Raw genomic sequence first — 12,738 nt, 5'->3', positions numbered from 1 at the left:
CATTTCAAATTTGAATATTACACACACATATATGGCACAGCGAAACATAAAACAGCGATTTCCTCAAAATAAACTTTAAATAGTTTGAAGTTTTTTACGCAACTTAAAATTCTTCGATTTCAATTTGTTTCTCCATCAAATGTATAGTAAATGTCCTAATGACACAAATATTAAAAGAATTTTCAAGTAAGATGGAAAACATCTCATTTTATGTTATCCGAAAGGATCATTGGCATCTGGATTAATTCATTGCAGTCATGCCTTACTTCGGCGCAAATCAAAATTTACGTCACTGCAAAAAATACCTCCTAATCATCCAAGCATGTAAGCAAAATCCATGGGTTTAACCAATGGTTAAAAAAAAAAAAACACCTTTTGTAATTCAGGCCTTTGTGTTTCTTGTTTACATAAGCATGTCCTCATGACATTATGTTCCTTTTCTGTGCCTAGTTTGCTGTGATGTTATTGATCAGAGGATTTTCATTGATGCAAACTATTTTTGTTCTGCATTTGTGATTATATAGAGCCCGTTGAACATAATTCTCTAATTTTGATTGATTATATTGACTACACAATGTAAATATGCAGAGATGTCCAGCTCTGTACACACTGAGGCATGCAATGCTCTGAAATTCAGAATTCATGCCATCCAGAACATTGCATTTTTAGCAATTGTTCGATCCCATAGCAGTTCTGGAGACGCCCATTTTAAGACCAAAGGTTAGTTCCAGGGGCCCCTATTTTTTGTTATTGATGCAGCACATGTTATAATTCAAGTACCCCCCTCCCCACCCACCGCAATGTCATTCGTCTTAATCTTATCATTTAACACAAATCTAGCAAATTAATTATATGTAAGCTTAAATTTACAATGATATTGTAGAATGTGTAAGTTATTCCACAAATCCAATATAAAAGTATATATGGCAGAGTATATCAACAAAGGCTCAATTGTCCATTCTCATTTCTATTGCAAAAATAGACTTAATAAAGCAAATGAATTATCAACTCAGCTGTTGCCTATGAAATTACCACGAAGAGATAGTCACTGCAAATACATACAAGAGGTGATTTTACATTGCATGGTTGTACTTTGGATGATGATGAAAACAGGTATGTGTTTGGTTGAGACATTCTTTTGTTTGTAATCATGTGTTCAAATGGGAATCCCCTAATGTCCCATTGGCAAATATACAACATAACAGGGAAGTGGTGTGCTGGAAAGATTTCCTATAAAAGAGCAGTATTTTGTTCTGTGCATACATATTGTATGTAATATTTATATACTGGTATCAACAACACCATGGAGATGTACGACTCATATATAAATCAGATGTATATTATGCATATTTACACTTGTGAGTTTGGGTTTGAGCATTACAGAAATAGGAATTGATTTGTACCTTGAACCATTGCCTGGGTAATATGGTGATTATTATTTTCATTCTGATGTGTGCATATAATCCGATAATTCAAGAATTGATTATGAACTATAAAGCAAATCTCTTCAATCAGCACATGCACATACATTGTGTTCATGATTACCGTATGTAAATCTTCACTGAAAGCATTTTGTATTTCATGTATCTGTAGAAAATGAAAATCACCAGTTATAACAAGGAAGGAAATTAATTTAAAAACATCAATTCAAGAGCTTCTTGCATTACAAACTTATTCACACAAAACTTGTCATAGAGAGGAGCAATTTAGCACCCCCTCCCCTTTGTTGTTTGTGTGCAAGCTGTTATCCTGAGTTGGCCTGCCAGTAATGGAAATTAAGTTCAGTTGTGGGAGAGTTTAAACTTGAGTACCGGTATTTGAATGGATATAAAATTTGAATACTTTAAATAGTGACCTGGAATAAAAAAATTTCATTTGCCCATGCTAACTGATACCGAGTTATAAATTTCAAACTTAGGTGACATGTATTTGAGCAAGATTGGTTTGAAAATTATCAAAATATTAAATAAATATAGTTTTGTGCATGGATACTGTTCCATCGGTCACTCATGTGGAGAACCATTGAGATGTTCATTCATGGAGTACAAGCTGTGTGAGTGTCCATAGTAGCATTGTATCGCTTGTGTGGGGATTCCCCCGAAACCTTTGTGTGGTGATATGGAGCCCCTCCTAATTCAATCCAAGTAATCGGGTTTATGTACCTTATTTGAGAATATAATGTATTATATAGCTATGTTGAAAAAGGACAGATTTCTTGTGTCCAAAAGCTCAATATGAAATGTAGCCTTAAAATGGCTTTATTATAAGTGAAAATAACTGTACATGTACTTTATAACATGTAGTCTATTTTACAGTAGTTAGAATTTCAATAAAAATGAGGTGACACCTTTTTATGTAACAATTTCTTGAATTCCTCAAATCTTTTATTCAATTTGTGACCAGATATGTTGTTGAATTTCATTACTAGAAATATTGGAAATTGGGATATTACTTCCACAGTTCCAAATAAAAGCATATAATGTAAACATACAATACATGGGAAGAAGTGTGTGACAAAGTGAGACAATGACTCGGGGATATGCCAGTGTCAGGCCTTGAATGTTTGTACAGACAGTTCCTGATTTTTTTCTTCAAGTTTTCTTCTTACCTGCATTATAGCATAGCAGAGCGAGACAATAAGGCACTGCTTTTCCGACAGCGACGGTGGCAGCGTCAACATTGAAATCTTGACCAAGGTTAAGATTTTTGAAATGTCATGGACCTAGTTCATGAAACTTGGACGTAAGGGTATTCAAGTATCACTGAAAATCCTGTGAGAGTTTCAGGTCACATGAGTAAGGTCAAACGTCACTTAGGATCAACAAACTTTAGCCATGTTGGTGGTATTTGAGGAATTGTCATCAAAACTTAGTTTACAAATCTAGTTAATGAAACTTGGACATAAGAGCAATCAAGTATTCCTGAACATCCTGTGGGAGTTTCATGTCACATGACCAAGGTCAAAGGTAATTTCGGGTCAATGAACTTTGGTAATGTTGGGGGTATTTGAGGAATTATCAAAACTTAACGTTTATGGATCTAGTTAATGAAACTTGGACACAAGAGCAACCATGTATCCCTGAATATCCTATGCACATTTCAGGTCACATGACCAAGATCAAAGGTCATTTAAGGTCAATGAACTTTGGCCATGTTGGGGGGGGGGGTTATGTTGAATTGGCATCATAACTTAGTTTATGGATCTAGTTCATGAAACAGACATAAGGGTAATCAAGAATGAATGATTATTTTGCACACATCTTGGGTCACATGACCAAGGTCAAAGATCATTTTGGGTCAATGGGTATAGTATTTCATTATCATATGATTATGTTTCCTTTTGTGAATAATTATTAGCTGTTTTCAAAGTCAGCACAGCTGTATATTGAATCGTGTCATGCAAGCGAGACTGCTAGGGAGGTTCCACTTGTTTAATACAAGTACCCTGGATACCTTGTTACATAACGAGAGCCCATTCAGAAAAGCCTTGCAATAATGGTAACTTTGCCATTTGATACATGGCATCGGGGCTCAGCAGCCAATCACAATCAAGGTTCCAAGGTATTTATCACCGTGGCAAAATTACAATAATTGTAAGTCTAGGCTCAACTAATGCGAACAAGACCATACAGAAAAAAAAAACAAGAGTATGCTTTGGTGTATTGTGTATTCATATAATTTAATTATTCTTACTGAAATGATTTAAGGTCCTCCATTTCTGACTTCTAAATTCTAAATTCATGAACCCAGGAAGCATTTCATCAACATTTGTGGTCTATAATCATTAGTTCTGAGAGCTGAGAAGAGAACATGCACCATAAAATATATCACAATGAAAACAATTTGTATGTTAGTCAATTGAAGATTTTTAATAACAGATTGATATCAAATAGTTTTGGGGGGATTATCTTCCTATACGTTATTTGCTTTTTGCCTTCTGGGTAAAAGAACACCTTACTGTTAACAGTAGTAAAGTCACATGTGTCCCAAATAAACTTTGATACATTTCCATTTGATAAGCAGCAATATCATAAAGAAAATTCAACTTCGATTTCAGTACAACTAACTTATCTGAGGAAAATGTATTTGAAAAAAAAAGAGAGGTGAGAAATGAAGAGATGCAGACAAAATAAAAGTCAAAGAGCAGTTGTGTCACTACATGTGTACATGATCTGCTGAGAGAAGAATGAAATAATGTAAACTTAACAAAGCATGTACGGGTAGAATAAAATGATGAATCCTTTTACTAGCATGCAAAATGGCAGAATTGATTACGCCCGACAGATTTAGCAAGTCCAGATCTGATATTGATATGTCGTATAATCAATAACACTAGAAATTATCTTTAATGTATAATTAAGAAGTGAGAACAATTCACTTAAGAATTTAAACTCCTAACAAACTGAAATAAATGCCAGCAGACAAGGCATACAACCAAATTGGCACCAAAGACGAGATGTATATTATACATGTAGTCCAAATGCATTAATTTTGCACTGGAAAACTGAGGAAGCAGTTCAACTTAAATGCAAAGAGCAAACACTATGTTGATGCTTATGTACCCCTTTAAACTTATTTTAGGGAAATATGAAGGTGGCAAGGGAAAATGGGAGCAAACCCTCACACAATGGTCTACTTCATAGCACTTTAGAAGAAAGTTAACAAATTAAAGATCATGACAAATAAAATAAGAATTGATGCAATATGCAATTAATGGGCATGGATATTAATGCATAAGTATTAAAGAGCCCCAAGTTGGAGATCCCCATGTGAATGCGGCTGTGTGTTATTATGTTTCATTAGGCATGTATCAATCTGATTTCATTACTTACATGTAGATCTGGGGGATAAACTTAAATGACAAAATGAGTCCATGACCAGACTATGGCTCACACTTCTGATCTCTGAATCCGAAATTGAACATGCTGCTGCATAGAAGGTGCAGGCTATAACACCAAGTTGTATGCATGCTTGTGAGTGTGAATGAGTTTTACATCATCTGAAAAATGCGACCCAGGGTTCAAATCTTCCTCCTTGTAGCTTGGATTACAGATGGACAGTGCAAGGCCCAGTTATTGTTATTGTACATCCATTACTCTTGCTCACTAGTTATATACTTTTAATTTTATGTGGGTATTATAATTGGCAACACTTTCATGCTGCTTCTTGGTTTAAATAAAGAATCTATAGCTGCAACTGACAAACTTGGCAGAATGTATTAAATAAAACTACATGTATATAATTAAAATACCACATATTAATGTACCGTAATCACTGCAGTAATACTTGTTATTGTGCTTTAAAAAGTTTTTAGTTTTTCTTTTAATTTTTCTTGCTGTGTGGTGAATTCTTGAATAAATATAAACATTAGCTAAAGCTGCAATACAAGCAGGTCAGGTAGTATTCTTACAATTGGGGTCTAAATAATATAAATGAAAAAAAATGTACATGTATTTTTCAAAAAAGAAATACAATACGTATGACACACACCATGATACAATGGGATCTTGAGTTTGACCAAATTTGTAGGAATTAGTCATCCTCATTCAAATTGAAATTCATATCTGTTGCTGAATGAACAATATATTCTAATAACCATATTGTGAATAAATTAAATATATGTATAACGAAACATACGAGTACATAATCATATAAAAGTAGACCTTTATCTGAACCTAAAACTGAAATCTGAAGACGAGCTAACAGTTTCAAAATGTTATCCCACTTCAAAGTTTAAGTGAGACATTTTAACCCTCTTTACAGATCTTACAGAGAATAATTGAAATGACTGTTGTGCTGACTCATGGCTCCTGTGCCTAACTTTACTTACCAACTAGTCACAAAAAAGAGAGAATATTATGAATACTTACATACCAGTTACCACCGAATGGGTTTGCTTTGACTAACAGGCGGCAGAACACCAAATACTTTTCCACAAATTATTATTTTTCTTAAAGTAAAGAAGAAAGAGTTAGTTTAATAGATGGAACAGCAATCTGTGGCCTAATGTTTTTAAAAACTTTCATTTATTTTCATAATTATCAGCAACTACCTCAAAGCTACCTGGACTTTCATCAAAGTGTAAATTTATGTGGCTCTGAACAGCTTGCATTGGTACATAGTCTGGGAATAGCATATTGCAAACAGGACAAACCCTCCCTTCTTTGGGCGATGGATTTGAGAAATTTGTCAGAGTTTCCAAACCATCTCTTTCGAGATCTTCAGTATATGTGCTTAGTGAGCTATCTTGGGGGATGGCACTGAAGTAGTTCACATGCTGAGACCTTTGCTGGGCAGTGTTCAGCTGACTCATGGCTCCTAGCGTTGGAGAAGCCATGCCACCATCCTTAAATTGTACACTACTCCATTGAACAGATGATGGTAACAGCATGTCTTGGGTTGTACCACTGTTGTCACCTGTACACTGTTGAACTTGACTCAAAGGTAACTTTCTATCATAAAGAGCGACATTGTCCCTAGGCTGAGAGGCACTCTGCATTGCATACTTTGAAAATGCCCCTAATTTGTCTATTTTACCTGAAGATTCTGAAGAGGTGGCAATGCTGTTTTCACCGATCAGCAGATGCTCAAATGATCTCACTTCAGGAGGTGTATCCGGTGGTCCACGAACTGGAAAATCATCATCTGAATCTGAAGAATGCTCTGCAAATCTACGACTGAATATTTCTGATGGTGGGGAAGTACTGACACCAAGGGGCATGCTTTGTCTCTTAAATACGCTGTCAAGGCTGCTGGGTTTGGAGAGCAAAGACTGGTCCATGACCTTCTTTTGCTGGGGTGAAAGAAATGTATCTGATTTAGACCTGGCATGAGGATTGCTATTCTGAAGAACAGTAAGCTGTTTTGGAGGCAATGGACCTCTAATCCCATGAAACGTCCCTTGGGGAGGCCGTACTGCTACTGGCATCTTTGGCATTGCACCACCTGTCATCAATGTGAAACTGGGAGGAAGAGGCATCTTAGTGGCCTGGCTAGCTGTCTCTCTGCTCTTGAGACCGGAGGGTCCAGCAGAATTGAATCCAGTTGGTAACTGTCCTTGTCTCCTCTGACTCAGCATTGTATGATCTGTGGGTATATGGGAGTGAAAGCAAATATGGCAATTATGATATGAATCAAACTGAAGATGGAATGATAAAGAAACTTTTAAAATGTCTCACTCTTCCTCCTTTTTTGCATTGGCTTTGGACTGGTTAAGTGTCATCAATTGTGCATGAAAAAAGGGCTCAATGAAAATGAATCTGATTTATGTACTTTTGCTAAAAACAAAAATGTTTAAGCTTTAATGGAATATTTCACAAATTAACAGATACCTGAACATACATAAACAGAGGTAAACTTTTTCCAGAGCAAATTAACTTATCATAGCGTCAGATCAAAACAATTAAGTAGTGCAAAGTTTCATCACTTTTCTGTGGAGCATTGTCCTGCTTACCATTGATTCTATCACCATTTGATTCAATGCCATTATCATGTCCACATCTCTGACAAAGTCCTCTCTCAGCATTTATTGACACTACCTCCTGGCTAAGACTATGAATAGTGGAACTCATCAGCCTGAGCAAGTTCCCAAGGTCATAATTCTCAAGAGCCTCTCTCTGGGGAAGGTACATGTCCCTCTCCATTTCATCCACGTCATCAAGATTCTGGGATTTACCAAGATTGAAACACAAATGATCAATCTTCTCTACAAGTTTCTGAAAGAGACTTCTGAATGTCCAGAGGTCTTCTGCTGGAATTGCAGAGGAAATTGATGAATCGCTACTCGATACACCTGAAGACACCTCTTCTGTCTCCATTGAAATTGACATCGAGAGGCCTTCGACAACTTGTTCCTCAACAATGCCAAGGTTCTTTGAAACTGATTTCAGAAGTTTGGCAACTGCTGACGCTACGTCATCATTTCCCATACATTTGTCCATCTCCTTGACAAACCATTCGTCAATCTTTGATTGTGACTTTGCTGGAGGTTTACCACTGTTGTTGAGCAAGTGATGGATGTTCCAATGCATTAGTCTCCATATTTTGTATACTTGTTGCCTGACAGACCTGTCAGTCTCACTCCCGAGTGCCATATTTAACCAAGCAGGAGCAACACTATCATCATCATTTCCTAAACTTATGACAATGCCCTGGAGTAGAGCAAAGAATTGCAATAAATATTTGGAAGCATCATGCCAGTTTCTGACTTCCAATTTCAGGTTGGATTCTCTGGTCTGTGCCTCACCATGTTGAGCTAATGACTTACCGATGTAAGCTGCAAGATCTTGTAATAAGTTTTTGACTTCTAAGCAACTTGAAAGCTTGTTTTCAAATATCTCTTCACAAAATTTAGACTGCTCCTTAATCCTGGTAGGGGCAGAACTGCCTTTAGGGTGTCCAGTTAAATCTGGAGATGACAATGCTGTTGGTATCTCATTGGTACCAAAGTTATGTGATCCTCCTGGATGCTTAGACATAGCTTTTGTGTTTAGCCAAAGATTCGCCTGATCTGTTTCCCTTCCAACTGCTATCTTCAGATGCCCCATTTCTTTTTCAAGTGAAGAGATCTTATCTTTTAATGCAGAATTCTCCCTTTTTAACAAAGCATTCTCTTCTTGAAGATGTGATATTTTCTTTCTGTTTTGAGACTGCACTGCATCATTTGATTTTACTTTACTTTGGAGCTGACTTATCATCGAGTTTAGAGCTTCTTGGGAACCCGACGAGGCACCTGGCATATGTCCAGCCATCTTTCTCTTGGATCCTGCTTTCCTATCTTACATGTGATTTCAATGGTGGAACACCTAGTGATATGCATGCCAGTATTTTGTGGATTGGTCTCTTGTACTTGCACTGGATGAAGGCCTCTCACTGAAAAATAATAACAAATGAAAATTTTGGAGATTTATGAAGGGTAGAATTCAGTTATATTCTGTTTTAACTTGGAAGCACTGTAACGTTTTAAGGGAAGGGAAATTGAGAACCAGATAATAAAAGAAAATAGGACAATAACAAAACTACTTTGATTCTACAATGTAAAACAACATAGTCATCATGTTTCATAATTGAAAAGGCAATCCACCAAGATGAAGCCCTTAAATTCAGAAACTATTTCAATGAATCACTGCAGTGAACACATAATGAATACTAATTTATCCGGGTCAATTGTACATCATTATATATGCCAAGTCTCACGCACTATGTGTGAGACTCCCACATTAGGGACTCTTGCTCATCCCTTTAAATCTCTTTCTCACGCATACATGTGCCAAATCTATCCCCATATATATTACACACAATGTCTTTGATCTCACAATGGATTATGGAAAGTCTCACGCAGAGCTGGTCGTTGTACTTGGCATTTCTGCAAACTTTTGACCTAAATGCAATTCTAATGGGCATTTGTCTGCTGGAGATATTAGATGGGGTTTGGGAAACAGGCACTTTCAAAACTTTTACATGCTTCTGAATCTATTGCTTCTCTTGAACTGCACTTGTAATTTTTATTCTAATGAAGAAAAATTCTTACATCAATTCAACAGTGCTCACAGCATGAATCAATTATGATTGATACTTTAATGACAGAATGATAATGACCAAATTTTCATGTGGCTTCCTATTCCTCCTGCTCCCTCCCCCAGAAAAATGATATATTCTGCTTTTATATACATGTATCATTTAATACATTTGAACAATGTCTCTAAGCACTTTACAGACCATTCCCATGTTCATCGGATCCTGGCATGTCCGCACACATGCACTTTCTCCACTCCCTCGGGAGCATTCCATCAAAAGTTAATTAGTCACATTGGAGCAAAAAAAAAAGGCAAAAAAATTAAATTTACATACGTACAAAAGATCATTTAATGCACCAACATCCTTCCGAATGGAAGGGGGAGGTGCTTCTTTATTTTCAAAAGAAATGTAATCTCAGCCAGTCATATTTTCAAAATGGTCACCTGCCTAGGACCAACTGAGATAAGATATAACATCTCATATCTCTTAAAGGATAGATACATAGGAATAGTCCAAGATATGTATGGGACATTCAGAGATTTTCAACCTCTAAAAATATTTAGAAAGCATCTGGATTTTCTGTGTTATCATCGTATGATGGATACCTATGAAAAGAATACTCTTAAAATTTGATGACTTTTGACCTTGGATTAAATATTTTATCAACAAAAATGTACTGACCACAAAAAACTAGAACTATCACTAAAGGTGATTAATACCCCTGCCCTACTTTGTTTGGCGGGGGGTATAAAATTTTTTTTTTTTTAAATAAAGTTCAAGTTAAAAATTCTCTGAAAGTATTTTATCCATGAACTCGTGTTTAGCTGTGAAGAAAGGTATTTAGGCCTACTATACTATAGTTACGTATTGTATTACTGGACACTATTATTATTCCAGACGAGCATGTTACTGCGTTTGAGAATAGTTTCATACCGTAAGACTTCCGCAATTCAATTTTTCAGAGCAATACATACATGTAGAACAAGATTGCAAAAACAAGGCGGAAAAAATCCAAATTTGACCTTATTAATCTCTAAAATTACAGAAAATGCTTAAAATATCGCCTGGGGGGCCACTTACATTGACGAGTGGATACCATGCGCGACAAAAAAAACACGTAAAAAGGATGTCCTTTTCACGATAGGGCACGTTACGTACGTAACGTGATAAGGGTGTCAAAAACACTAAAATAATGAAAAAAGGGTATCTATTTCACTAGGAAAATTACGTGTTTAGGGTTGACTTTGCGGGGATGATAAAACAAAATTAAAATGTATTATAAAGGATGTCCTTATTGCCCCAACACTTCGTGTTTAGAGTCCGATTTGCGCGAGGTGTAGAAGCTGGGGTCGTACTAAACCAAATAAGGTAAAGCCGACGACCGAAGGACCCGTAACAATAAAACATTCCTGTACTTGTTTAGGGGTTCATTTCAGGGAATATTTGCCATTCCTGTACTTGTTTAGGGGTTCATTTCAGGGAATATCGTTTTGTTTCCAATACTTATTAAGGGTAAGGTTTCACACGCCAATACTTGTTAAGGGGTGCATTTTCAGAATATGGAAATTACGTGTTTAGGGTGCTTTTCGAGACCCCATGGTCGCGCATGGTATCCACTCGTGAATGGAAGTGGCCCCCCCGGGAAAATATCACATAACATAGTTTTGCATTAACAATTGATATATTTTCTAAAGGAAATATGGGCCTGATTTGCCGAATTTCAATCTCGTCCGCTCCTTCGATCAAATGATGAAGTGTGGTGTATTGTGGGTGATTGTCAATGGCTAGTTCTCAAGGTACCTGTGCGCGAGGTTTACCGTGAGTAGAGCTGTCGATCGGCAGCAAGCGCATTAATAGAACTTGATCAGCGTTACGATATGATCGAGCATAAAATTGGAAAGTGCCATGGAACATGCAGCTAACAAAAAAAAATAAAAATAAGTTATCAAACTCGAATTTAAATCTATTGCCAACATCTGCTCAGATTCGATATAAAAAAAGCAAGCAAAAACCCACAAAAACTTAGAAATTACTCATGATATGATAGCAGAAAACATCACACAAATTTGTTGAATTACATTATAATCAAAGATATCTTTACCCTTCTGGCACGCGTCCGGAATCATGTAATTTGTTGCGCATGAAAATAATTGTTTTTCGTGGAGGGGTGTGCGGCAAGTGCGATGCAAAGAAATGGTTGGTAGATACAAAATAATTTTATTATATTCATAATTTTCACAATATTTGGAATATTTAGCAAATGCGAATTTTTCTTGGTTGTATTTCCTCTAGTTGTCATTTTTAAAGCACTGAAATAAAGGTGTCCGGCAATAGGATACACTGTCACTGCCATATACTTCAGTAAAGTTTTAATTAAAAAGAATAAGAGATATTTTGTTGGTCTGCAAATTTTGTAATACAAACGTACACCTTTCAAATGGGACAAAGCACACCTTAAAATGAACAGCAGTCCCCAATAAGCAGGTATGCTCATGAATGTAATTATGATCATAGCTTAATATTTAGCTCTAAAAATAAAATGACATTTTGTGAGAAATAGTTTACGAGTGGTCACTTCCCAACTTATGGAATCATACTGAAGCTATTTTTTTGTCTTCATAAATTAATTGCCAAAAATGGTGGTTAAACTCCTGAATATGAACGTCAATGATAAAAATGAAAGATGACGAGCGATAGACCGCGACTGGCATGGATAAACATGACTAGGCAAAATGGCAAATTCTACTAGGAATTTACTAGATCTCTGAATAGAGGGATCTTCTCTAGTAGAATTTGTCCCTAGTCATGTTTATTACCTGTTAAAACCAGAGAACAATAGATATGAAACTTCATACCCCACGCCTCGCATACGGTACCGCTGCGCTGCATGTAGCTTTCTCCGAGACAAACTGAGCTCTATCTGAGGTGCAGTGCGACAATTATTACAACGCAAAAACACCGAGGTCTGCATCATGCAGTGCATGTAAAGTACCGGTAAGCTGACCTGCCTGCCTGCCCTACAAATAATCAAAATTGTACAAAAGTGAGAAAAAAAAACGAAACACATTGTACTACTACACTAGTCGTTACCCTTTTCTCCATAATCTTGCTCAGAAGATTGGGGATTTCCTAGTTATTTCGCAACACTGAGCTACTGCCAACAACAGTTACTTCGATTTTTTTTAAATTCGGACTAGTACCGTGTGCGTGTCGATTGTAGCG

At 36.4% G+C, this 12,738-nt stretch overlaps 1 protein-coding gene across 3 annotated transcripts; it reads right to left on the bottom strand.

The window, feature by feature from the left end:
* Positions 1-3,664: 3,664 nt before the first annotated feature.
* On the bottom strand, positions 3,665-12,738 carry LOC121411237. Of its 3 annotated transcripts, none has more exons than XM_041603843.1 (3): positions 12,607-12,738; positions 7,454-8,871; positions 3,665-7,086 (listed from the first exon to the last, which is right to left on the bottom strand). In XM_041603843.1, the coding sequence occupies exons 2-3, from the start codon at positions 8,748-8,750 to the stop codon at positions 6,023-6,025; spliced, it is 2,361 nt and encodes a 786-aa protein (XP_041459777.1). In that variant the 5' UTR covers positions 8,751-8,871; positions 12,607-12,738; the 3' UTR covers positions 3,665-6,022. The 3 variants fall into 3 exon arrangements, with proteins under 3 accessions (XP_041459777.1, XP_041459778.1, XP_041459779.1); XM_041603844.1 differs by lacking the exon at positions 12,607-12,738 and adding an exon at positions 12,372-12,458; XM_041603845.1 differs by lacking the exon at positions 12,607-12,738 and adding an exon at positions 12,333-12,400.

This window comes from Lytechinus variegatus, chromosome 3, assembly GCF_018143015.1.
Source record: "Lytechinus variegatus isolate NC3 chromosome 3, Lvar_3.0, whole genome shotgun sequence".
NCBI classification, from domain to species: Eukaryota; Metazoa; Echinodermata; class Echinoidea; order Temnopleuroida; family Toxopneustidae; genus Lytechinus; species Lytechinus variegatus.
This window is presented reverse-complemented; position numbering and strand designations above follow the sequence as displayed.

What these genes read in the sequence shown, in the direction of transcription:
- LOC121411237 (XM_041603843.1), bottom strand. Translation starts at nt 8,750, where the DNA reads ATGGCTGGACATATGCCAGGTGCCTCGTCGGGTTCCCAAGAAGCTCTA. An exon ending in AAATGGTGATAGAATCAATG is followed by an intron (nt 7,087 to 7,453) that starts GTAAGCAGGACA and finishes ATATACCCACAG; the next exon opens with ATCATACAATGCTGAGTCAG.